This window comes from Crinia signifera, chromosome 8 (genome assembly GCF_055691185.1).
Source record: "Crinia signifera chromosome 8, ASM5569118v1, whole genome shotgun sequence".
Lineage (NCBI taxonomy): Eukaryota > Metazoa > Chordata > Amphibia > Anura > Myobatrachidae > Crinia > Crinia signifera.
This window is the reverse complement of record NC_139224.1, coordinates 131,639,831-131,667,733: the sequence shown is the minus strand read 5'-3', so window position 1 is coordinate 131,667,733 and position 27,903 is coordinate 131,639,831. Positions and strand designations below refer to the sequence as shown.

Genomic DNA, 27,903 nt, shown 5'->3' with positions numbered 1-27,903 from the left:
AATTGTCTGAGGACGGGGCTGATACCCGAAACGTTACATAGATTCCTCAATACACTGATTGTTATACCTGACCGTCTTGAGTGCCGTTTGTCTCTCCCATGCCTATGGGGATTGGAAGCTGTTTTTTGTATTCTGGCACCAGGACAAGCTGCTTATGAAGACCGAGTGCCGGCAAGATTGGATTGTGTATATATATATATATATATATATATATATATATATATATATATATATATATATATATATATATATATATAATTTGTTTTTTCTTTAAGGGGGGGGGGGGGGGGTGGTGGTGGAATACAATTAAGCTCTTTTTTTTCGAGGCTAAAACAAAGTCTGTATTAAGTTGATTCACCCATCTGTTTTCAGGGTGGCTACTGTGAAAACAGGGCTTTTTTCCACCGGCCTAGAGCAGGTGAAAAACATTCACCATGAGTGCCAGCTTCAGTGCTAATTGAATAGTCCCAGGGAAGCCTTATCGGCCCAAGTAGGATTTTGAATCAAGGAATTAAAATTCTTGATTACACAACATGGTGAGTAAGACTCAGATATTTGCTCTACCTTCTACTTTGAGAAAGACCAATTCCCATCTGTTCTTTTTAGGGTTTTCATGCACAACGCAAACGCAAAAGGAAATGTTAAAGTGGAACTTTCCTTTGAGAAGACTTCTGAAATGCTCTGAACCAGAGGATTCAAATGTTTACATGATGCATCTTAGTCTTCAAACTGGGGCATGCATTACAGCTGCATCCAGAGATTGTTTAGAACTGTCTCGAGCACTAGGACATAACCTATATACATAGACAAACCTAGATAACAGCAGGTTGTGTGCATGGCCAGTAGCTCAACATTAAACTGAATTTTTATGAAGATATTACCAATGGTCAGGAGAGCTACAGGCACTTCTATTTAAGAAAAAGCTTCCTAAGCAAATCATGGAATACATGGTAGCATGTTCTAAATAACAGTATTATATATGTCTATAGAATAGAAGATAAAAATAGAAATATTAGCTATAAATTGTCCAGAATATTTACATTTTAAATTTCAATATAAATTAAGGGTCTTTATTTTTCAAATGGTTATGTTTAATTATATTCCCCAATTAATATTATTTTACCATTGCGGCAGAACACAACCTATAGCTGTACTTTGTAATATGGGAAGAACAGGTCAATGTGAAGGTATTTGACTTGATAATACGGGCTGCACTTTTCTAACCTCACAGCTGTTTGCCAATGGATATATAGAATATCTTAAAGACTGTATTTTATATAGAAAATAGTCTACTGCTCCTCGGCTTCGCCTTACAGGACATATGATGAAGAGGTGACTTGTTCTTAGAAACCTGGAGATCATCAATAGTGGACCAAGTCAGTCTTTTTCTGCTTATTTCCGTTAGGGGCCAGAGAAGACTCCACATGGAGAATACATGAAGACATTAAACATCTGTTTCAATTGTTGGTATCATTTAGAGTCACCTGACTATACAAATTCATAACCACGTGACAGCGAAGCCGGCAATGTACTCAGGAGTGACTTCATATAGAATACCAGAGACATCTCTTCATGCTTTGGTTTCAGTTTCCTCACACTGCTTCCCAACATCTTTTTCTGGAAACACAGGGAGCACCACGTGGGAGATTCGGCTCCACACTCCACTCAGCTTGTCCACGTCCATCTCGTTGTGGGACTTGGCATCTGAGACGATGAACGTTTTGCCAAAGAAATCTCTCACTTTCTCCTCTAGCTCGCCAAGTTGAATATCGGTTTGAAGGGTTGAGTCTTCCAAGAGAACTGTAAGCACCAGTGCCACATTTTTAAAGTGAGCATTTTCGTGGTCACAATATTTGTAAAGAATGAGCAGTGACCCGGGTGGTAGTAATTCTAAACGGTGCAGCACTGCTGCCCTGGCCGTGCCCTGGAAACCTGCACTCAGTTTATCGTCTAGTTCCTCCTTAACGTCTTCACTGTTCTCAGATTTCCTGTCTGGGCCAGAGATCACCGTGTAGTTACTGTTGAGGGAGGTCGCATATGTCTTGGCTATCTTGTTGCCTACACAATACAGAGTTTCTTCTGCATCCTTGGCAGCGGTTAGTAAAATGATAGCAGGTTGCTTGTTGTCTGTGTTACGGAGGTGCAGCTCCAGAATGCGCCGACTTCTTCTCCACAGTTCCGGTGACTGATTGGTAAAATCAATTTGCAGCTTTCTAAACCCATCGTAGAATTCTTTCATGACTTGGACTTCATCCACTTTGTGGGGGTCTTGCTTCTCTAGGATAAAAGGCTTCAAAGCAAAAGCAGTAATTGCCCCTAACACTACTAATAGAATTAGCAGGCATTTACCTTAAGGGGAAAAAAAAAAAATGAGAATTGTAAATCTATTCGTTCAGCAAATCCAAAAAGTGTGACAAAACAAAAATGAATGGCATCCAGTCCCCCAGCAATACAACCACTATGCACCCTTGGATTGCAGCACATAGTGCATGGCCAATGGCTCTCAAAAGACTTTTGCTCACAAATTAGTCAAACATCCCTACACTAATGCTGGGTACACACCAGGATGACTAGGGCCCGATCCCCTCAATCTAGATCCAATTCCAACCAATTGGATGTAGATTGGATGGTGATTGGGCCCTTTTCTGTCCTGGTGTGGACCGATACCGATCCGATGCGCGGTCCCGCGGGTCGGTCGGTCATTATTGAGATCCTACCTGCTGCAGGTAGGATCTCAATGACGACCATACAGCCGGGTGCGGGTCGCCATCGGATCGGACCCGCTCACGGTTCACATCGTGAGCGGGTCGTGCCCCCCCGCGTCACAGTAAGCGGGTCGGACGAGACACTGACGACCCGCTCACGATGTGCATCGTGAGCGGGTCGTCCTGGTGTGTACCCTACAGTTGGGTAACATTTTTAAGGTGCCCATACACTTATGCGATTTGGACACCTTACACCCCGATTCTAACACATCGGGCAGAGAAGTTGGGTAAAAAGTGTGCAAATCGTATGTGCCCAACCTTCAATTCCGATCCGTGGTCCAGTGAGCATCGGATCGGAACCACTGGGATCATACATGATATGTCTTATACAAATGGAGCCTTCCATTCAGGAGTCCCATTCGAGGGAGGCATGCGATACCTCGCGTAAGTATAGGGAGACCTTAACACAGGGGTGGCCAAACCGGTCCTTGAGATCTACCAATGGTCTAAGTTTTCCAGTTCACCTAGCTGGTGCACAGCTGTAGTCATTACTAACTGCCACATGACCCAAATCACCTAGCTGGTGCACAGCTGTAGTCATTACTAACTGTCACATGACCCAAATCACCTAGCTGGTGCACAGCTGTAGTCATTACTAACGGACACATTTTCAAACCTGCTGCATTCATTCCTACTATAGATCCACAGGTTGCCTGGAAAACATGCACAGTCGGTAGATCTTGAGGACACGTTTGGCCACCCCTGCCTTAACATATCAGTATAGCTGCCTAGGGGGCTCTTGGGAAGAGACAGGCAGATTGGATGTTAAATTATTCATAATGGTTTGTGTCTTTGCCCTCAATTAGTCTGGAGATGCTGTACTTACACAAAAGGCCTGTAAAAAGGTTTGAGAACCACTATTCTATAAATGCATCTAGTTGTAACAGAGACGCAGCCTCTGTTGTGGGAATACAGCAGTCAGTAATATACATACCTATGTTGTTAGTAGTCCCATCCTGGTTGGCAAATTCAGAAGTAATTGGAGACACTACTTTTTCTTCTATACAAAGATAAAGACAATATTATTGCAAGTGTAGTTGTCAAAACTCATTATCGTGCAATTAAGCGTTAAAATAGAAGTAAAAACACTTGTGAACCAACTGTGGAAAAAAGGGCAGTGTGGTAACCTGGAACCTGGAGAGTTTAGCTAGCAGGCTCAGGGAAAGTCAAGCGTTTCAGGAATAAAATGTGTGTTTACCCGCTGGTAGTTTTCACTCTGTCTCTTCCTGAAGTTTGGCAGCCTGACTGACCAAAATCAGAACACCTTTCGGTACTCTTTACCTAGAAGGGCGCCAACGATCAAAATCGTGGTCATCGCGGGTAAAAATCGCGGTGATCGCGGTCATCGCGGGCATCGCGGGTAAAATTGGATGGTCGCGATGACCGCGATGACCGCGATCACCGCGATTTTCCCATAGGGAACAATGTTAAAAAAGCTGATTGACCGCGATTTCACTGTTAAATGGCTCAATTGACCCGATTTGGCCATATTAACCCTGAATTAGGCCCAATTAACCCTTAAATGTCCCCCCCAATTTTTGACGCCACCCCACGATCCACGCCAACCCGAAGCGTGGCGAGCGCAGCGAGCCCGCGAGGGGCGGCGGTACGCGTCCTCCGACCTTTTCATGCCCTACTATCCACGTCGGCGTGGTGTGAGAATAGAATAGTGTGGCGAGCGCAGCGAGCCACCGAGCCCGAAGCGTGGCGAGCCCCGCGAGGGGACGCGGATACCTTCACAGGTAGACGCGTCCCCTCGCGGGCTTCACAGGTGTCCGGGTCGCCACGGACACCTGTGAAGCCCGCGAGGGGACGCGTATAACTGTGAAGGTATCCGCGTCCCCTCGCGGGGCTCGCTGCGCTCGCCACACTATTCTATTCTCACACCACGCCGACGTGGATAGTAGGGCATGAAAAGGTCGGAGGACGCGTACCGCCACCCCTCGCGGGCTCGCTGCGCTCGCCACGCTTCGGGTTGGCGTGGATCGTGGGGTGGCGTAAAAAATTGGGGGGGACATTTAAGGGTTAATGGGCTCTGTGGCCCATTTAACATTGATTCCTATGGCCAAATCGGGTGGATTGAGGCATTTAACACTAAAATCGGGTCCATCGCGGCTTTTAACATTGCTTCCTATGGGAAATCGGGAGCATCGCGTCGCGGGCATCGCGGGTACGTTTATGGCCGGCCGCAACGCGACCGACACGATTTTCATGTTTTACATTGATTTCAATGGGAAATCGCGGGCATCGCGTCGGTCGCGTCGCGGCCATACATAAATGTACCCGCGATGCCCGCGACGGGCGCCGTACTAAGTAAAGAGTACCCACCTTTCTTTAAAAGACAAGAAGGGGTGTGGTTGGTCTGTCACTCTTGAAGGGGGAAGGAGGAATGTGGGGTATTTAAAGCCCCATACACACTGGGCGATTGCACCCAGCGCCGATATAGCCAGTCACGGGGACCTGTCATCGGCAAATGCATACAAACTTGCCGATGCCAGCTGAGGGGGATTGAAGTGGGGGCCACTTAATGTGCTCCCTCTGTATGAGTACAGATGACAGGGCGTGACATTAAAATACCTGCGTTAGCGCGCATCATTTGTCGGACATAGCATATACACGGACCGATATTATGAACAATACCGTTTAGAAGGGCAAAAATGAGCGATATCGTTTATTACATCGCCCAGTGTGTAGGTACAGTTAGGACACTGCAGGCCATTTGTCAGTATGACAGATGCCAAATCGTGGCCAGTGACTAGGGAGTACTTCTCTGGACTGTGAGCAACATACTCCATTAAAGTCACTCTTTTGCGACTGGCACTTATTGTGGTCCTGTCCTGTTGCTATGTTTTGGAATGCGATTATAAAACGAATACCTTCTATGGGAATTCCTGCACAGGCCTTTACCCCTCAGGTGTGTTTGTTGGCTGCTTTTGATGATGTGTTAGATAGTTGCACACCGTGATATAAATTAATTTATGCACTCAGCAAAAGTCTGTGTGGCCCATTTGTGGATGTCTCGGGATGCGTGGATCAAATTGGTCAACGGGGTGGCTTGACAAGAGAAATTCACATACATATCTCGTAAGGCAAAAGGTAAATATCATATAGATGGCTAAAAGCCCCTTTTTATATAGATACTCTGGAAATGATTAAAAGATCCAATGTGTAGTGTTCCACAACTTAGACATCTACACCATATAGGACGTTGGGAGTGATATGGTTTGTTTGGTGATGTGCAATTTATTTTACTCCGTGCTCGTCTGTATTGTAATATAATAATACCCTTACACACAGTGAACTCTTACTATATGTGTACTTTCATATTGTATTGCAGTATTTCATTATGGTTTAGTATTATGTGGGTAAGGAGCAGGATTCAGGAGAGCGACAATGGTTTAATTGACAAGAAGATATTTTTATTAACGAATGCAAGGATGCTTGCTGTAATATTCTGTATGGATGCAACATTGTTATGTTTTGTTGTACATGTTTAATTTGTTCATAAAAACAAAACAATAAAAAAAATATTGAAACATTTGTTATATAAATTAAAATAAAAAAATGTTTCCTATATAAACATAGGTAAACATTACAGGTTATTATAATAAATAAAAATGTTTTCTTGCCAACTTGCACACCTATTTCGACAAATTCACTTGGCACTCAGAGGGTTGAAGAGCCAATTACATGTGAATGCTATGTATGCTTAATATAAGCAGCTGGAGACAAAGCACAACTGGTTGGGAGCAAAGTAAGTACTTGGCGCTTGGGAGGCGGTGTCTGAGAAAAAGCAGCAAATGGAAGAGGGTGGAAGAGCGTCACATGCAGACAAATACTCACCAGTAACCAGAGAACTCCTGAAAAGGAAAAGTAAGAGAAGTCAATTTACTTTAACAAGACTGCGCCAAAGACAGCTGAGAGTAAATTCTCACAAAGAATAAGCAGGTGTACAGTATACAACACAATGTTCTACACAAATCATAAATACCAGCTATTAATGTAGATCCTACTTAAGGTCCATACACACTGGGCTATTTTTCCCAGCGTGTATGGATGGCGATGATCGCTGTTATCGCTGGGGGGAAAGCTACTCAGTGCATACACACTGAGTGGCTTTCCCCCCTGCCCGGCGCTGTCAGCAGGGGGCGGACGGCTTTCCATAGCACAGTGCTATGGAAAGCCGACCACAAAGCCGCTAATCTGCTACCAGCAGATGAACGGCTTTCCTGGCGATGATGCGGGAGTGTGCCGGGCCATACACACTGGGCGGCTATGAGCTGAAAAGCCACTCAAAATAATAAGTTTGAGCGGATTTCAGCTCAAAATCGCCCAGTGTGCATGGGGATTTACAGTCCAAGTCAATGCAGATGACCATCACTAGAAGCATGGATTGTCCTAGCAGCTGCATTGGTTATACCCGGTCTTTTTTTACACTTGTCAATTACTAAGGTTTTATAATCTGCGCGCTGCTTGCCCTACATAAATTCTGCCTATTTTTTCTTCTTTTTTTTTTTTAAAGCAGCACTCATTTAAAAAAAAGGTAAAACAAGGTTGGTCTTGCCATTTAAACAATTGCCGCTTTAAAAATATAGGTAAACTCAACAAATTTTCACAAAGCAAGCAGCTCATATGCTATTACATAAGCACCAATCTGATGAGGAGCAGCATTTCGAGTGTGCCGCCACAATATGATACCTATAACGTGTATCCTAATGCACTTTAAACGCATTTTCTTGTGGATGCATAGAATTGTGTATTATCCCCATTCCTAGCACATGAAAGCATTTTTTTGGTGTGGCATTTGTGCTTATGTCCTTAAATGCATCTTCTATATATTTTACAGGTAAATAAAATTATTACATATTACCTCATGACGCTTCCCTGGGGCCTACCACCACCTGAAGCAAAAGAGAATGGAATAAGGTTATACCTAAATGAGCACATACACTTCTCACGATACACATCTAAAATGCTTCCTATGACCACTAAATTCCAATGTGTTTGTTAAGAAACTACCTTTCTCCAAAATTATATTCCAGCTTCCAAGTGATCTGTCGTTCCTGAGACGTGGGTCTTTAAATATATTACTTTCTTGCTGTGGTTTATTTGAATACTGATTGGAGCAGACACACATAACCATAAAATTCTGCGTAACATTACGTGTAACCACACGGGATTATGGTTGCATTTGCATATATGCCACTTATTACTCTTAATAAATCATAACGTTTAGGGGTCAGATCACAAGTTGTCCACTCTGCAGACATTGTGTTTAGAACATCTATACTTTGTAGATTAGAGATCACCAATTAGAACACGGTTTCCTAGTCAATTATTAATCAGAGATTCAAAAGGACTGAAAAACCGTGAGCAGAGGCTCACAGACATTCATATTCATGCATTACTCTAGGAAACTTACACAAGTGTATTCGAGCCATAAGATTAGCTTTTAACATAGGTATCCTTGGTGAAGTCACTGGGGTTTACCATAGATTTACAAAGCCCAGCATCAATTCCTAATGCTATGTTGGAAGCAAGTAAATGGTCTTGAACCAGGGAGGTATGCGCAGGTCAAAGTACCATTAATTGTAGGGATTACAGCACTGTTCAGTTACGGAATGAATCATTTACAGCTTTTCCTATTATCATTTTTATACTTGCATTGATAATGAAGAAAAACTGATGTCATAGTACAAGGAATGTTGCATAAATGATTACTAGACGTACCTCTTTGCTGTTGAAGACTGGGTATTTTTTTATCATCTTCACCTGTCAGATAAAAGGTAACATTACAAGAGAAACACATGGTATAGAACGGTAGGATTATTTTAGTATCTTTTGGTATAACGGGTCGACTGTGTCAAGGTCAACAGAAGCTGGTTGACACACGCAAGGTCAACAGACAAAAGATCGACACAAACGAAAGTTCAAAAGATGAACTGGTCGACATGACACTTATGGTTTTTTGGTGTCAGTTTGTACAGTATTATTATAATTATAATTTTATTTATAAGGCGCCACAAGTGTTTCGCAGCGCCGTACAAAGGAACAATACAGGGAGACAAAGCTTGGCATAACATTGAATAAATAACAAAAATACAGTACAAATAAAGAGCGCCACAGATCAATACACATTACAGCTTAAATATAAGTAGTGAGGACTCAATCAACATACGACTAGAGGCTTGAGGCCAATGATGGAGATGAGCATGCGGACAAAGATGGTCACTGAGTGTTGGAGTATAGGAGAGCTGTGAGTGAAATGTGAAGAGAAGTGGGCTTTGACAACAGGAGGGAAGAGGAGCTTACAATCTAGTAGGAAGGGGAGACAGACAGATTACAAGAGGTGCACGTGAGTGGGTGGCGGTTAGATAGCAGGATGTAAAAAGGCAAGGGTTCGGAGAACCAGCTGGTTTATGCAGTGGAAGGGTACGCTTTGATGAATAGGTGAGTTTTCAGTGCCCGTTTGAAGCTTTGGAAGGTCGGGGAGAGTCTAATGGAGCGAGGGAGTGCGTTCCACTGAAGGGGTGCAGCACGGGCAAAGTCCTGTACTCTAGCATGGGAAGCAGTGATCAGGGTGGAGGAGAGACGACAGTCGTCAGTCGACCGTAGAGGGCGGGAGGGTGTATGAATGGAGATGAGGTATGACAGTAGATTTCTTCTCATGGACACAAAATGAGTTTATCGGCTCACTCGCCGCCATGCTTCAGGGAAGCGACCTCTGCTCTTGGCACACTTTACCGGTCCAAATCAGTTACGGTATAGAAGATACATAGGGGGAAATTTACTAAAGGAAATTTGTAAAAAAATAGGTCTATGTGTATACAGAAATAGTAAATGTCAAAAATAAGTGTATTTCTGGATACACATAGACCTATTTTTTTTACAAATTTCCTTTAGTAAATTTCCCCCATAATGTCTAGGTTGACCACTAATGGTCGATAGTGACTAGGTCGACACCTACGAATGGTTGACACAAGCTTAAGATGGACATGGTCAACATGGGTTTTTCACAGTTTTTTGTGTGTCTGTGTTGACATGGACACCGTATAAGTGTGCCATGTCTTCTCGCCATGCACTCGGCTCACTATTACATTCCCACTCAATGCTCACTTGCATAGTAAAGTATGAAAAACCACCGTAAAAACAAAAAAAAAAAAAAGTGCAAAAATACCTGTCAACCTTTTTCATGTTGACCATGTCGACTTTAAGCTTGTGTTGACATTCTATTAATGTTTACCTATGGTATGTCGAACCATTCTTAGGTGTCGGCAATTAATGGTCAACCTAGAGACTGCCGACCTAGGGTCCGCATACCTCAGAATCAGGGTCCATTTGGATGGGAAAATAAGAAAAAGTTCAAAAATAAAAATGTCAACATTGTCCATGTCACAGGGCAGAGAGACTGGGTAAAGTATTGTTCTAAAGGTATATATGTGCTACAACACAAAATGCTTTTGGACCGCGTTGAGTCACGTAATAAAACATACCATCAGAAAAACCGGCTGGAGTTCTCGTCTTGAAAGTCAGTGTTGAATTGACAGGGTCTGCAAGTAGATGTAAAATAACCAGAAGCCGGTTTACAGGGACAAACTGGAAGAAACACGCAGCTACAGTATGCCATATGCACCTTCTAATGGTTTTAACCAAGTCATTAACTTTTTGTTGCATTAGATCTTGAGCAATGATGATAGGCAAAAGCCATCGGGCTGAGAAATCAGGCGAGATTGGCCCAATTAGCAGGTGTCCGAAGTTGTGATCTTATGTCCTGCGCGCATCAAATCGGACACGGAGATCATTTGTGTTGCAGGGAGTGGAGATCGCATGCAGGGAGGGCCGCATACGATGCAGGGGAATTGGATGAGACGTCTCCCGTAAGAGAAGTCGCATAGCGCATGGGGGCCTTAACTTTCATTCCTTTGAGGATAAAACTAGCCACAGAATAAATATACCATACAAGAGCAATTTGCCTTTACAATGAACTCTAATGAATTGGTTTGTTTGATCATTTAAGCGCCTGCAGAGAGATTAAAAGACCCATATCACATTATCTTCATCTATAGCAAATGGCCCCAAAGACAGGAAAGTAGAAGAGAGACATAAGTGAAGAAATACGTACCGGTAGCCGGAAAATTCCTGAAAGGGAAAAGTGAGAGGGGTCAGTTTACTGCAGCAAGACCGTGTCAAAGGTGGCTGAGGGTAAGGGGTTTATCGGGAGTTCTACTGAAGAAGGGATGTTACGATGGACAACCAACCGGATTCTATTTATTATCTTCTAGAAGGTGCTAGATAAATAAAAAAGTAGATTCTGATTGGTTGCTATGGGCAACATACCATCTTCAACATTACTCCTATCTTAGTAAATAAGCCCCTAACAGAACCATACAAAGACTAAGCACATGTACAATGCAGTGTTTTACACATAAATACCAGCTATATGAATAGACCCTACTTGCATTAACAGAAGAAACCCAGAGAAAACATGGATTGTTGCCCCTTGGATCGAGCACCAGCGACAGATACAAGTCCTAACAGGTGCATCTGAATCATCCTCTAACAATATCGCAATTACTATTCCCAGTCTACAATTACGCTGGTCAAAGACTGAGGCTTAACAGTGCAACTCCATCATCAACCGGATAAAGAACGCTATAATGAGTGTGCTGCAACATCATACGTATACAGTGTGTATTATATTAATGCCCTTTAGACGCATCTTCTTGCGGATGAATATAATTGTGTAGACACAGGTACCGCCTTGTAGCTGGACCGAGTGCTGGTGTATGTAGTACAGAAAGAGGAAATGAAAAATAAACACATAAAACAACAAAAAATGCTTACTTTTTTTCATTTTTTGGAGTTTTTCTTTATTAGTTTTCATTTCCTCTTTCTGTACTACATATACCAGCTACAAAGCGACAGTTGGGATCCCCACTGTCGGAGCGCCATACCACACCCGTTATCTTTGTACTGTAAAGTCATTGTTTTCTTGTTTGGTTTATTTTTGTACTATTGTTCGGTGCTGTGGAACCCTTGTGACTCCATATAAATAATGGCGATGATTATAATAATCCATAACACTTTCAATAATAAATTCATATTGAAGACCATGTTTTACGCATGCACTTTGGACACATGCATCTAACTTCAAAAGGAGCTTCTATATATTTTACAAATAAATACAATTATTAAATGTTACCTTGTGACGCCTCTTTGGGACCCAACACCACCTGTAGGAAAAGAGAGTGACATAAGGTTATTAATTTTTACACCATATTTAGATTCCTCTAAACTAGTCCTGCATCACATCCACAATGCTTCAAATGCACACACTAATACCTCTTTTCGACAGGTCTAAAAACCTGGGGTTTTGCCGGGTCGACCCGGGACTGGCGTCAGTGGAAACTGCTACAAGAAAAAAATCCTGGTTCTAGTGAACTGGGATTTTTAACTGGGAACTTGTGGAGAAGTTTGGATGCTGGGGAGAGGCTGTGTTTAATAAGAGCTAGCAGAGAGAGTGCGGAGGAGGGCAAAGAGCAGACTGGACGGACACAGTAGTATGTGAGTAGGCCCCACCCCTCCTCCCACTTTTTTTTTTTTACTTCTGAATAAAGGCCATGTTTAATGACAGCCATAGGTTTTGCTGGCATTACCCGGGATAAACAAAGTTCAGGCTACCAGGGAAAAACCCGGGACTACGATGCTGTGGAAACGGGGTCATGCAGAGTTCGACCCGGCAAAATCCTGGATGAAAATGCTGGGTCTTACCCAGGATTTTGGTGGAAAAGTGGTATTATCTATGCAGATAGGCATACGTCAAACATTTTACTTAATAAAAATAACTAAAAACAGCAAACTGCAATATTACATTAAGCCCTTAATGGTACAGCTAAATGACAATAAATTAGTTTAGAAAACAAGTTAAAAATCACTTCATTAGGATTATACTGACATTTCAACTCATACAGGGATAATTGCAGTTAATATTTAATAAGCCCCCAAAAAGCTCTCCGTGCTACAGCTTATTGGAATTCCCCAAAAAACGCCCCGTTTTCCAGCGGCCACTCAGTCTGTGTGTTTTCGTCATAACTCATGCGGATTTAAAGGACTCCTCCATTTACCATGATTCTGCAGGTTCTAAACACAGAGTGCTTCAGTGACTCCGGAATAGCAGGTATTGATGTGTTAGAGACAAGTATTAGCCAAGCCTGCTATTCTATGACCAAGAGGCTCTCCTACTTGCCCATAGAATAGATGGAGTTCCACAATGCAGTTGATCTCAGCCGCTGACAACTAGGAGTGCAATTATTGAGAGAAGCTGTATCACAGGACTACAGCCGAGCCTGAGAGCGGAACAGACAACGCCTGCACCTGCCAGCAAGATAAGCCGCTTCTGACCAGTGTTGTGTCTGAGGTAAGTGAAAGGGGAATAGGCTGAGGGAAGCCAGAGGGGATAAGGGAGAAGGAAAGTAGTGGGAGGAGGTGCTGGGGCGGGTCTCTGTGTACAGTACAATCCCAGGATTCCAAAAATAACGCAGGGTTGGCTTCTCTGGCCAGGAGGTACTGATAACTGTTAGGGTGAGCCATTCCACTATAGCAGGGGTTCTCAAACTCTGTCCTCAGGACCCCACACAGTTCATGTTTTCCAGGTCACCTGGCAGATGCACAGGAGCACTCATTACTCATTGACAAATTATAAAAGGTCCACAGGTGGAGCTAATTATTTTAATTGTCATTCTTTGAGAAAACATGCAATGTGTGGGGTCCTCAGGACCGAGTTTGAAAACCTGTGAACTATCGGATTTGGAGCAACTGCACCGGATGTGGTTCTATTTATTGTACAGAACGCAGTAATATTTGTTTCTGAACGCACAATTCAGTGCTTACCCCCATTATCATTTTTATTTTACAACTATTAGCAGACACCTTTTGATGTTAGAGCACAGGGTATATTCTCTGCCATATAAACTAGACATACCTCTTTGCTGTTGATAATAGGGTGTTTTTCGTTCCTCTTCATCTGTGAGATCAAAACAAACATGTAACATTACACAAGACACACATGGTATAGAAGGGATATTGCATTTTAGGTCTTATAGAGACAGGGCAAATTGACTGTGTAGAATATTTTTCTAAAAATGGTGTGTGTGTGTGTGTGTGTGTGTGTGTTACAGCACAAAGGCCCTTATTCTGATCGGTGCGGATATTCCCGCATTCTTACGGAGCGGTCCGCACGCCACGGTGTTTTGCCGCATGCGGCCATCGTCCGTAGAAACGCCCACGTGTCCTCCGCATTCGGACGGACTCACTCTTTAAGAACAGGGCGTGTTTACGGACAACATACAAACCATGCGTGTGCGGGAGAAACACTCCGATTCTGCACGGTATTACAGAGTATTACAGAGTATGCTCGGAAATACCGCATCCGACCGGGAGCCAAGCGGTGCTACCGCACGTAAGCGGAGTATTTACGCCAAACAACCCACTATTATATATCTTCTGTATTGCTAGTATTAATATTCAGTCATGTCCATTGTTAGCAGTTTTAAAGTGTGTGACAAGTACAGCATATGTGGGGGATTAGTACGGTTTCCTTGAAGCAGCAATGGTTTCAATTAAAGCACTGACAAGCGTCCTATTAGTGAGTAATGAGTAAAGGAGTCGATTCTATTGGGTTCAGGTGTTAATGCTTGTAGTCATTAGGCGTACGTTCGCCTACCGCATGAACGAGTGGTGTCCGCAAAGCAATAGTACACTTGTGGACACCGCACATTTCTTCCCTTTTTGATCGCGTGCATTCGGAGTGGTATCCGAATGTACGCCCCCCAACATAAGTGTACTCCCCCGTGTCCGCCCATGTTTCCGCCCCGTTTTGCCCACTTTGAAACTACGCCCATGTGTCATTCCGCATGACGCCCATAATACGCCCATATTTCCCGACTGATTGCGGGGAACAGTTTTGGACGGGATTTGGCCGAACAGGTACGGAGTCAAGGCGTGACACATGCGCGTTGCGTTCTCCACGCATGCGCAGACGCCGTAAAGACGCGATCCGAAAGTATGCGGTAAAGTCCGCGTCAATCAGAATAAGGGCCAAAGTTATTTTGGATGGTGTCAAAACACATACCTTCAGAAGAGCTGCTATGAGGTCTTCTCTCAAAATCCAAAGTAGAATTTATAGTGTCTACAAGTAAATGTATACAAATAACCAGCAATAAGTTAACAGGGACAATCAAGAAGATTGTGTGATATACAGTGTACAATAAAGTTAATAGATAACCATCAGGCGCTGATCAGATCAAATGTATGACTCCTCCCACTGGTGGTGTAATTTCAATACCATGTATGGGGGAAATAAATAATCACATAAAGTGGCATATATGGGCCTTTAATCTGAATGAGAGACTTGACTTTATCAAAGATGACAAAAGGAGAATTTGCTAAGAGGATGTGAGATTTCCTGGTTAGGAACTTTAATTCCATAGAATTCAGGACCCTCACTTAACATGTCTAGCTTTAGAGGGAAACCCCTCAATATGCAGTTAATTTGCTGATAGTGTGGTCCGATTGCGATGTATTGGACTGACAAATCGAGTGATGTTTCGCATGTAATCCTGCCGCCCGGTTAACGGATGGCCATACACTGCTGCAAGAGGTTGCAGCAGTGTATGGCCACCTTTAGACATCAATACCTGCTGGTCTGGAGTCACTGAAGCACTCTCTCTTTAGAACCTGCAGAATCATGGCTACTGAAGGTAGACTTATATCAGCAAATGATCCGAAGGTACAAATATTTTATCAGGCAGCAATGCCTCACACTCCAGAAGGCATATAACATTTTAGTTACCTTTATGTATGTTATAGTGCACCATTTTTTGGAACAGTTTTCTGTGATTTTATTAGTCCCACATGATCATCCTGTAACGGAGAGCCTCTGACGACATCCCCGGGGTTTGCCCTAGATGCTAAATTTAAATGGATATAGGATTCTGCAGTAGTACACCTTCTTTGGGATAAAGTAAGTCAGTCAGAGGTGGTGATTATTCTTAAATTTCTGATGTAGCTCAGATATCATTTCAGTCTACATCAAAGCCATGGGAGTAATATGTGACTATGTTATGTAAAAAAAAGAGACTACATTTACCACATATTAATAGATGTACAGTACCTCGGTGTCGATGACTGTTTGTCTTTCCTTCCTCTATGAAATAAAATAATATGAAATCTATTACAGATGATACGAGGATGCACAGTGGGTACTGTACTATTGTTAAATATGAGATAAAGAAATGGTATCCCTTTACACACTGAGCTAGGAATATGTCATTATGGGCCTAATTCAGACCTGAATGCAGGACAAACTTGTTCTCAAAATGGCCAAAACCCATGTGTACTGCAAGTGGGGAAAATGTACCTTGGGCACAGAGTGTTAGATTTGGGGGAGTTATTTTGTTTCTGTGCAGGATAAATACTGGCTGCTTTATTTTTACGTTGCAATTTATATTTCAGTTTGAACACTGCCCATCCAAATGTAACTCTCTGCACATGTTACATCAGCCCCACCTGCAGTGTGGTGTGATTTTGACCATTTTGAGAAGAAACTTACTACCTTTTTATAACATAATATTGTCAGAAGACATACAGAACGTGGTTTACTGACCTTTTGAGAATGGAGATCTTTTAGGTTCTTCTTTGACATTTCCTTCACCATCATAATCACTGCCATCCTCTCCATCTGCCATAGACAAACAATGTAAGGGAAGTTGAGATGTAATAATATAGACTTAAAAACACATAAATATATCCATATTCTGGTTAGAAAAGTGATCAATAGCAAATGTACTTGTTGAATGGTAGATTACATCTTCTTTAAACCAACACAGAGGGCATTTAGAATGTAGGGAGAGCGGTAGGCAACAGACAGACTGAATTATATCCAGATTAAAATAGAGAGTAGGTAACGCAGTTATACTGTAGGCGGTTCTACAACTGGGGCTTAACTGATATATGTTGGTGAGCCGCAGTTTGTGATGATCAGGCTTAGGGGGTTCAAATGAAAATAGCAATTCCAAGGTGTTATATTGTCATCAAAGTGAAACCGAAGAACAACATATGAAGTAGACAGACCCCAAACAACTAGACAGCCTTACACAGTTACTTCAAATCGGCATGAATCATTTTCCAACAAGTTAGGTTTAGAACACGGATTAATATTTTTATGCGAATAAAGTTTTAATTTTAATCTAACTGAAAAAAAAACTGCAGAAGCAAGAGGTAAGAGAAAAAATACCCTCAAAATTAGGCAGTTGAATAGCTACCATTGTAGAGGGGACCCTGAGGCAGCATGTCACAGACAATACTGTACCCATCCTCAGCATCCTTCTAAAGCAACAGGAAGATTACTCTCACCATCCACACCCACTACTGTTGTGATTCCCAAAAGTGAAGACAGTAAGTAGTGCCGTTACAGATGTCCCCAGTGGTGCCAGTTACATGTCATGTCCTAAGTAGTGCCGTTACAGATGTCCCCAGTGGTGCCAGTGACATATCATGTCCTAAGTAGTGCCGTTACAGATGTCCCCAGTAGTGCCAGTTACATATCATGTCCTAAGTAGTGCCGTTACAGATGTCCCCAGTAGTGGCAGTTACATATCATGTCCTAAGTAGTGCCGTTACAGAAGTCCCCAGTAGTGCCAGTTACATATCATGTCCTAAGTAGTGCCGTTACAGATGTCCCCAGTAGTGCCAGTTACATATCATGTCCTAAGTAGTGCCTTTACAGATGTTCCCAGTAGTGCTTTTAGCAACAAAAAAAAACACTTTATGGAATGTATGGTTATCGAAATAATTTGGATAATGGATATTTGGATCAGGGATATTCAACCTGTACCCAAAAGCCAGACGTGAAGTATAATATAATATAATTATGGCATAATAGAGTTAAAATAAAATGTATTCACAAAAATTTTTATTCATAATAACCAACTACTTTTTATTGAACAAAAAAGGGTACTTCTGTAGTTTCACGGCGCAGATATATTGGATGTGATATCACCCGAAATATCGGATGCGATCCGAAGCGATTTTATATAGTGTGGCGAGCCCCGCGAGGGGACGCAGATTACTGCTCTCACCACACTATATAAAATCAACTCCATGCATAGTGAATAGTGGGGTTATGAACAGGTCAAAAATCGCATTGATATATCGGCTGATATCGCATCCGATGTATCGAGCGCCGTGAAACTACACAAGTACCCCAAAAATATATAAAAAACAAACAAAACCCCCCCTTCCCCCTAAAATAAAGCAGGTAACAATATATCCAATATTTGCTCCTATTATTTCTTACCGGAGTCAGAGCTTTTAGTCTTTGCGGCTTGTTTTCCTTTCTTTTTATCTACAGGTACACGAACATCTGTAATAATAAATAAATAAAAAAGGCACAAAATGGATATTAGTAAGGATTATGGAAATGCCAACAACTATCGTGGCTATACGCTGCAATTATGGTGCATCCAGACTCAGCTTTTTGGAAGCAGCACTAAAGGTTCCCATACAGGCTGCAATGAGCTCTGTACTTTGTGGTCTAGATCGCATCGCATCCAGTACAAAAACGCATGCGATGTGCTAAAGCATTGTGCTTTTTGTACTAGATGTGATCTAGTACAAAATGTATGGGCTGCACATACTTTTTGTGCTGTGCGCTAGAGTGCGCATCGCACCGTGTATGGGCACCGTAAGAATTCATGAATGAAGTGAAAGATTGGGACACGGGGACAAACTCTTCTGCCTTAATAGTGTAATAAATGGTTGCTATGGGCAACTGCTCTACTTACCTACTATTTATAAGGTTTGAGACATCCCCACCCACTAAGTTTTCATGTGCTCCAGTACAACCCTGGCAGAACAAGCAATGCAGCAGCTGTCTACATGAAACTATTAGACACAGACATAGTTTTTAAATATTTATGACTCATTTTTCAATGCCTGATGATGCCTAATGAACACTTTTTATGATCACATCTGTGATGCACTCAGAAGCATTAATGCTAAAAAAAAATACTAAGTGGTGCTACGGCAATGCCCAAGAATTGGCAACCAAACAAAATACTCACCCTACCTAAAGGCCCACATACACCATGCGATTTGGGCCCCTAACGTATGGGGGCCTTTACTTTCAGGTATAATTTCTTGTTCTGCCAAAAAGATCCTGCAGACTACTAGATTCTTCTGATTGGCTTCTCATTTACACACTAATTTGTGCGCCAGGGATTATTTACATAGCACACTTCGGTGTGTTTAAGATTTAGGATACGTTGATGAACATGGTTACAAAGCTCTATTAAAAGGCAAGGACAGAGTTAAGGTATTATTTTCAACATCCTCTCCCAATATAGCTTTCAATTTGAAATTGGACTTTATTCCATTGTAGTAGAGCAGTGGTTCCCAACCCTGGTCCTCAAGTACCCCCAACAGTGCATGTTTTCCAGGTCTCCACACAGAATCACAGGCAAAATAATTAGCTCCACCTGTGGGTCTTTTAAAATGTGTTTGAATAATGAGTGCACCTGCCGGGTGACCTGGAAAACGTGCACTGTTGGGGGTACTTGAGGACCAGCGTTGGGAACCACTGTAGTAGAGGCTCAAAAACACACTAATAGATAGTAAAAAGTAGGATGTGTAGAAAAGTGACCACGTTGCCATATTTCAACCGTGTCACTTGCTGGTGTTTCAGTTAAGTTGTGTGTAAGAATGTACAGTATTCTCCCCGTGCTGGCCTGGGTTTCCTCCGGGTACTCCAGTTTCCTCCCACATTCCCAAAAAATATACTGGTAGGTTAATTGGCTCCCAACAAATTAACCCTAGAATGTCTGTGTGTGCATGTACATGTGGTAGGGAATATAGATTGTAAGCTCCACTGGGGCAGGGACAGGTGTGAATGTTCAAATATTCTCTGTAAAGCGCTGCGTAATATGTGTGCGCTATATAAATAGCTGGTGGTAATAATAATATAATAATACAAAAGTCTGTAATTAGTGATTGGACTTCCAGAGAATTATGACCCCCACACAACAGGCGACCCATTGCCACGATCATGCTCGCATGGCTAAACAGATCCATTGGCTAATGGCCAGCGATGACTAGCGAGATCCATAGGGAATTTGTGGAAAGTAAACATGGTAACAATGCTTGATTTTTAAGATTCATAGAACCGATTCAAAAAATGTGACCAACAAGGGACCGAGCCACTGAACATCTTGGAAGTATGCGGCTGTTACAGCTGTTGTACCTAGCAAAATAATTGGTCCACAGATCATCGCCCGTCCGAGAACACATCCCCTCGCATGCGGCTGAAAGGGACAGAAATCATACGATCGTCGGCCATCGAATGATTTCTATCCCCTTCGGTAATAAGTCAGTCTGAACTGTGTTTGCACCACTGATCGCCGAACACGGGGTGGATGCTGAGGTCATGTGACATCAGCCACCCGCGTTCACAGGCAAACCCCCAGCGTTTTCATGGGGACGCCCATAAAACGCAGGTTGTTCCCCTGCTGCCCCGTTCCCTCTCCTGCCCGTGCGAACGCCTTCAGCAAGTCTCACAGTCAGCGAGACGTTTGCACGGGCAGCATCCATCGACATAGTGTGTACCAATATAAGTCTTCTTTGAAGAAACAGACTGATGGGGGCCTTTAAATGTAATTCTTTAGGACATAGGTGCAATACATCATTTAGAGAACAATATTCAATATAGCTACTAACCTTTGCCATATGGTCTGATGGGAGGACGTAGCGAAACAACAGGTTCTCTCTTGTCTATGGAACAAAGCAAAATAATGTTATGTCTACGTTTAACACATTGGTGTTTGTTTGAAGTTAATTTAGGGCAGCATAAGCCTTACATTACCTGCTGACATTGTATCCATTTGCTTATCCCTACAACTTGTCTTTTAAATATCACATTTCAGCTATCTAAATCGCATCCTATTAAATGTCACCCCTAGTGTTCATTCTAGCACCTTCTACCTTTGAAAACCCATGCATAGCCTCTTCCCTGTCTGGGGTGTCGCTATCTGCTATCAGCACTGATATGCAAACCAGACCTGTGCTAGAAAACCCCCACAGCAGACAGCGACACCCCAGGCAGGGAACAGGAATTGCAAGGGTTTTCAAGATGGCGGGTGCTAAAATGAACACTAGAGAGCTGTCATCCCCCTATCTGTAAAGGAGCACCACAGGGGCCTATTACTTATGACGAAAGTCACACCCATATGCACAGTGTATGTATACATAAAGCAGCTAAACATATACAAAGTATTAAGTGTGCTGCAAAATGGCAGTCTGGATCCCCAAACACTTCATTATTTATGGGTTTCTGCTTGCTACCTAAGGAGTGTTGCAAGCAAAAATCACAGGTGCCCGCAGAATTACCACCTACTGGAACAAACAATTGACTAGTTCCCATTACTTTAGTTGGGCAGGCATGTCCAAACTATGGCCCTCCAGCTGTTGTGAAACTACAAGTCCCATCATGCCTCGCCATCGTTTTGCTATTGGGGAATGCTACAACTATGGCAAGGCATGCTGGGATGTGTAGTTTCACAACAGCTGGACTGCTGGTCACAGTTTGGACATGCCTGATTTAGGGCAAAATCAGCTCAAAGTTAAATTTGCTGGATTTATGTCCCATCTAGCTACCCTATATCATAATGGTTCCTATCATAAATATTACATCAATGTTTTCACAAAGACCCCAATACAGGAAAAGCCCAGACCCCACAGTGTCAAGTCTGTGGAACATTTCCCCACAAAGTCAACACATTTGGCACTAGACATGGACATGGTAAAAAGGTACTACAGTACCATGACTAGGTGTTAAGGACATGACGAGTGGGCACTACAAAAGCCAGGGGGGTTGTGTGACTCACCACGACGGTCTCCAGATCCATGTGTATTTCGGAATCGTCCTTGCTGGTCATTATAAGCATGCTGCTCAGAGACGGTGGCTGTAAGGGCGACAAATATAATAAGCCCCTGCAGCAACATGGCACAGTCTGAGAAGTTATCAGGAGAGAACAGGGTACAGTGCATTGTCTTGGTTAGCAATCAATCTATTCATATGGGATACATTCTCAACAGTGACTGCTTCTAAGGACTTGAAGGAAAACATCATGCCTGAAAACCAGCCCCGGGTTTATTGAGCCGGATCTAGTTCCAAAAACACTGGGGGGAAAAAAAGCATAGGGGTCCCCGTATTTCTGAAACCAGCCCCGGACTCTTGGACCAATCCTGGTTCAAAAAATACGGGGGACAAAAATTCTGGGGCTCCCCCGTATTTTGAAACCAGCACCGGGCTCCAACAGCCCGCGGTGTCATGCCACAGCCGGGGGACACTTTTTACATAAGGTTCCCCCGGCCGAAACATAAGAACCGTGGCTGGTCAGCCTTGGACGGGGTACCTGGAGGAGTGGGGAACCCCCCTAATAAAAGGGGTCCCCTCCAGGCTTCACCCGTCATGGGCTGACGCACGGGGCTGTCACCGGCGTCCGTGGGCTGTGGACACCGGTCTGATATGGTTAAACCAGTCATTCCTAACATTGCTTTATGCAGGTGAACTGCAAGTGCCAGCAGACCTCCCCCGCATGCTGGAACTTGGAGAACCACAAGTCCCAGCATGTGGGGCATTAATGGGCCTGCTGGGACTTGTAGTCCACCTGTAAAAAGAATGTTAAAATAAAAGACACACAGAGAAAAGTATAACTTTATTACACACCTCACTTTTACACCAACATACTTACCACCAGGGTCCAGCGCTGTCCTTCCTCCTGCAGAGCCAGCTCACCCCGCACTGACAGCAGGGTGAGGCGGCTTTCTCCAGTGCAGATAACAGCTTCTGTAGCGCTGGGAGGCTGCTAGCATCTTTGGCTTATGTGTCTCCATGGAGAAGCATAGCTCAGCCAATCAGGGCTGAGCCATGCATCTCCATGGAGACGCATCTCCATGGAGACGCCGGAGAAAGCCGGCTCAACCCGCTGTCAGTGCGGGGTGAGCTGGCTCTGCCGGAGGGAGGACAGCGCTGGACCCTGGTGCGGTAAGTATGTTGGTGTAAAAGTGAGGTGTGTGTTTGTGTGTGTAATAAAATTATACTTTTCTTTGTGTGCGTGTTTTATTTTAACATTCTTTTTACAGGTGGACTACAAGTCCCGCATGCTGGGACTTGTGGTTCTCCAAGTCCCAGCATGCGGGGAGGTCTGCTGGCACTTGTAGTTCATCTGCATAAAGCAATGTTAAGAATGACTGGTTTAACCCTATCAGGCCGGCGTCCACAGCCCACGGACTCCGGTTTCAGCCCTGGACGGGTAAAGCCTGGAGGGACGGGGGGACACAGACCCTTTATTGGGGGGGGGGGGGGGGGGGGTACCCCATCCAAGGCTGACCAGCCACAGTGCTCATGTTTCAGCCGGAGGACCTTATGTAAAAAGTGTCCCTCAGCTGTGGCATGACACCGCGGGCTGTTGGAGCCCGATGCTGGTTTCAAAATAAGGGGGACCCCCAGAACTTTTGTCCCCCGTATTTTTGGAACCAGGACCGGTCCAAGAGTCTGGGGCTGGTTTCAGAGATACGGGGGACAACAATGCTTTTAGTCCCCCGTATTTTTGGAACCAGGTCTGGCTCAATGAGCCCGGGGCTGGTCATGTCCAGGAGGGGGGACCTCGCGCCATTTTTTTTTATTTTTTTTTTACACAAAATCGCACATTTTCATGCCTACAAATCACACATTATCGCACTTTTTTGCACGGAATACGCAACTCATTAAATATGCGAATTCGCAGCAAAAAATGCGATTTAAAAAAGTGCGATAAGGTGCAATTCCAAAATGTTACTATAAATCGCATCCTATTAAATGTCACCCCCTAGTGTTCATTCTAGCACCTGCTATCTTTGAAAACCCATGCAGTGCCTATATCCTGTCTGGGGTGTCGCTATCTGCTGTAGTGCTTCTAGCACAATGTGGTCTGTATATCAGCACTGATATGCAAACCAGACCTGTGCTAGAAAACTCCCACAGTAGACAGCGACACCCCAGGCAGGGAACAGGAATTGCAAGGGTTTTCAAGATGGCGGGTGCTAAAATGAACACTAGAGAGCTGTCATCCCCCTATCTGTAAAGGAGCACCACAGGGGCCTATTACTTATGACGAAAGTCACACCCATATGCACAGTGTATGTATACATAAAGCAGCTAAACATATACAAAGTATTACGTGTGCTGCAAAATGGCAGTCTGGATCCTCAAACACTTCATTATTCATGGGTTTCTGCTTGCTACCTAAGGAGTGTTGCAAGCAAAAATCACTGGTGCCTGCAGAATTACCACCTACTGGAACAAACAATTGACTAGTTCCCATTACTTTAGTTGGGCACTGCGGCCATAGACTAACTTCTATGGAGATTAGAGAGAAAACATTGTGCTAAAAATCCATGAAAAAGGCCATTTTATAATTCACTACATACAGGTATCGTAAATAGTATCCATTCTAGCACCCTGCATCTTTCAAAACCTGTGCAGTTCCTCTTCCCTGAATCTTTGGTGTCTGCTGTGGTGGTTCTAGCACAGTCCTAGTCTGCATAGCAGTGCTGAAATACAGACCACATTGTACTATTGCTGTGTTATTGCAATAAGAATAATTACACCACTGACAAAGAATTCTGTATTATTTTGCGGTTGAGCAGCATTAACTAGGAAATTTACATGGTAGGATCTGGAACAACACGGGGCTTCCAATGGGTACTGAGACAGATAACCCCCATGGTAGTTGCTAAACTGTAGTGGGCTAAAGGACATGCCACGCCCTGGGGGGAGGAGCAAGGCTAACCGTAACCCCATTAATGGCACTGTATAACTCTCTCTTGCGGCACCTCACAAAGGAAATTATTAACAGCCAAAGAAGGGATGTTAAACTCTGTATTAAGAGATGTGAGCTAATGCTGATATACACAGAGCTGCTGCCAGCCGTAGGGGGGTCCTGAATGCTGCACTAGGTGGTGGTATTAATATAACCCACACTACAGGATGGCTGGATGTATAGGGAGGAACAGAGGCTCTGTGGCGCTAGTTTCGATTCCGCTGCTGCAACCAGCAAGTAGCGTTCTCCCGCCCCCGCCGCGTTTCCCGATCAATGGCACAGACGTGTTGCGTGGGGCAGATATGCCAGGACTGATCCCACAGCACGGGTCACCCCCACTTACCGGCTTTTGCCATATTTCGAGTCACCCTCTTGCCCTCTTCCATGCCTCACTATTACCGGTAACGTCTGCTACAGCCGAACTCACGGGGTGTATTCCCTGCTACTTCCTGGGTAGGAAATTATACGTCAGGGATAGGTTTCCAAGGGACAGTTAATCGTGCTACACCGGGAATGAAGCCGCGAACACACTTCACTACCCACTTCCGGTATAGCGTCACTACGTGTCAACATACTTAGTGTAGAGTTTATACTAAAATAAAAAGAACCATATCTGCATTGTTTCACTGTTTCTTTGGCTGTAGTATTGGGGTACATTTATTTGCTAAAGATTCTACAAATGAAAAGAGGTGATGTTGCCCATAGCAACCAATGAGATTCTGTTTATCTTTTTTGATACCCTCCAACATGACTTGGCTAAAAACCGGTTAGCTTGAAGTAACATGCGGAATCGGAAGTCCCAAGTCATGTTTACCTGTGCTGTGTGAATGCATCTGCATACCTCCCAACTTTCACTAGTGGTCCAGCGAAACCTTTGCGTGCAGCACAGCCTTGCGTCTTAAATTTTGGGGGCATGGCCTCGCGGTGAGGTGGCCCTGCCTTCAAATTACATCACCTGTGCGAGGCCATGCCCCGTTTTTTCGGCTGCTGCCCCTCTGCATGCAAGGAATAGATGCTGTGCAGATACGCACAGTGTCTATTCCCCGCTGACAAGCGGATGGCAGCGGGGAGTCCCATCTGACCCCCACGGGACACTGCTGGCCCTGGGCGGGATGGGGGAACATCCCCAAAAACTGGGACGTTCGCGCAGTTACTGGGACAGTTGGGAGGTATGCGTCTATCTACAAGCAGCCCGGCAAGGAACTATGTCCCACCACGTGCATTCCAGTAAGGGGGAGCACACTAAAAATATTTACTATAGAGATCTGGACACTGGAAGTTCTGTGCGCTTCACCTGTTTGCAAACCAATAGGCAGCCTGGCGGGGACCCCTACTCCGCTATGCGCGTTCCAACAAGGAGGAACTCACAGTTCATGGATCCGGCTGTGTACCCAGCATATTGGTTGGGCCAACCATGTCCCCGGCTAAAAACCGATACAATCGGGACAAACTGGGTGCAAATTGGCCAGTCGAAGAGTGCAAGTCAGGGTCTATTGCATTTAAATGGCAATGCTCACCTTTTGCTGGCAATTGAACCCATAACAGCCAAGGTTTTAAGAGTAGCCATACTTCAGCACAGGTGACTTCATTAGTATCTCAGTTGATTTTATGTAATTATATTGTGTGTATCATACCCAAAATGTTGGGGTTTATTTACTAAAGTTGGCCATACACTAATGCAATATTCCCAATTTCAACGCATTGGGCTGAGGAATCGGGTAAAAAGTGGCAAATTGCATGTGTTTTAGATCTGCGATCCTGTGCACGTCGGATCAAAGCCCGTAGATCACAAGGGCTGCACTATAGATATATTGGATGTGGCAGCTCTTGTTGTGATCACATGCAATATTTTGCATGAAAAATGACCGCATGTGATATATCGCATACAATCCTGCCATCTGGGATGCTGCCAGACAGTTCAAGGGGATTGGCTGTGCAGTAATGTATCGCCAGCTTAAGATAGAAGTTCTGTTGAAAATTGGATGTTGCTACGAGCAACCTATCAAATTCTATTAGAAGGTGCTAAATACATTTTTTTTGCTTGGATCTATCTTGCATAGGACACATGAGTAGTCACCTAAGTCCACCTCTGGTGGCACCATTATTGGCCACAGTAAATGCCAAGTTAGATCCAGTGCCTTCAAGTCACATCATTATTATTTCGTCTTGATCTTGTGTGATGATTCAATGTTTTGAAAGCTGCTATGTAAAAAGTTGAACATAAAAGAAAGTACAGCAGTAAAACAAAATGAAATATGTTCCGATACCATTATTCGTTTAAGCCAATGTTGTGGGGTTTGTTTGATGCATTTATGAATATATGAAAATTCTAATTTTAGGTATCACATACCTCCCAACTTCTGTAATATAGGATGGGGGCACCGAAAAGGGGGCATAGCCAATGCAAAGGAGGGGCGTGTCATATGTAAATGATGGTGCCACGGGCCATGCAGCCTTTTCACCGTCCTTATCGCTGAATGGGAGGGAGGAGGGCCCCAAATATGTGTTTAGACAAGGGCCCCGTGAGATCTAAATCCAACTCTGGAGATGTGTGACATTTTGTAGGAGTGTGATTGCAATACAAAAAAAAACAGTGAGAAGCCACAGTAAAAAAGATTGGGCCAAATTTTGATTTGTATGTAACCCGATAATTTAAATGATGGTGAGGGAACTGTGCATACACTGGCAGTGCCCCGTTAGCTCAGGGTTGCCTACCCTCCCGGAATGGCCGGGAGTCTCACGAAAATCATTTTAAATGCCGCAATCCGTGGGTCTCAGAGGAGGGGGTGAAGCTAAAATGGAAAAATTGCGTCATTTTAGCCCCGCCCCCTCCACGGAGGTCTGCGAATTCACCTGTTGGTACTTATATGTTAGCCGGGCGCCCGGCTATGCTACGCAGACAACGTAGCTTTGGCTACGTTGTCAGAGTAGCCATTGCCGGGCGGGCGGTAGGTGAGGCAGCCACGCCAACCCAAAGCGTGGCGAGCGCAGCAAGCCTGCGCGGTGATGCGGTACGCGGCCTCCGACCTTTTCATACCCCCCCACTATCCACGTCGGCGTGGAGTTGATTTTAGATAGCGTGGCGAGGGGCCGCTGATTACTTTACATGTATTCTGCGTCCGCTCACCACGCTACGGGCTCGGTGGCTCGCTGCACTTGCCTCACTATCTAAAATCAACTCCACGCCGACGTGGATAGTGGGGGTATGAAAAGGTTGGAGAACG

At 43.9% G+C, this 27,903-nt stretch overlaps 1 protein-coding gene across 1 annotated transcript; it reads right to left on the bottom strand.

Moving 5' to 3' along the window:
- Positions 1–282: 282 nt before the first annotated feature.
- Positions 283–25,198, bottom strand: LOC146026470 (torsin-1A-interacting protein 2-like). Its single transcript, XM_083157166.1, has 16 exons — positions 25,023–25,198; positions 21,701–21,778; positions 20,535–20,588; positions 18,121–18,186; positions 16,429–16,503; positions 15,937–15,969; positions 14,896–14,952; positions 13,747–13,788; positions 11,968–11,998; positions 10,888–10,904; positions 10,259–10,315; positions 8,496–8,537; positions 7,636–7,666; positions 6,609–6,625; positions 3,700–3,765; positions 283–2,349 (listed from the first exon to the last, which is right to left on the bottom strand). The coding sequence occupies exons 1-16, from the start codon at positions 25,063–25,065 to the stop codon at positions 1,571–1,573; spliced, it is 1,488 nt and encodes a 495-aa protein (XP_083013292.1). The 5' UTR covers positions 25,066–25,198; the 3' UTR covers positions 283–1,570.
- Between the last annotated feature and the right edge of the window lie 2,705 nt (positions 25,199–27,903).

Bases quoted from the DNA above. Each gene is read 5' to 3' on its own strand.
- LOC146026470 (XM_083157166.1), bottom strand. From the start codon at position 25,065: ATGGAAGAGGGCAAGAGGGTGACTCGAAATATGGCAAAAGCCG. The intron at 16,504-18,120 runs GTAAGAAATAAT...TGTCTATGGCAG, and splicing joins GACTAAAAGCTCTGACTCCG to ATGGAGAGGATGGCAGTGAT. The intron at 14,953-15,936 runs GTACTGTACATC...ATTTACTTGTAG, and splicing joins AAACAGTCATCGACACCGAG to ACACTATAAATTCTACTTTG.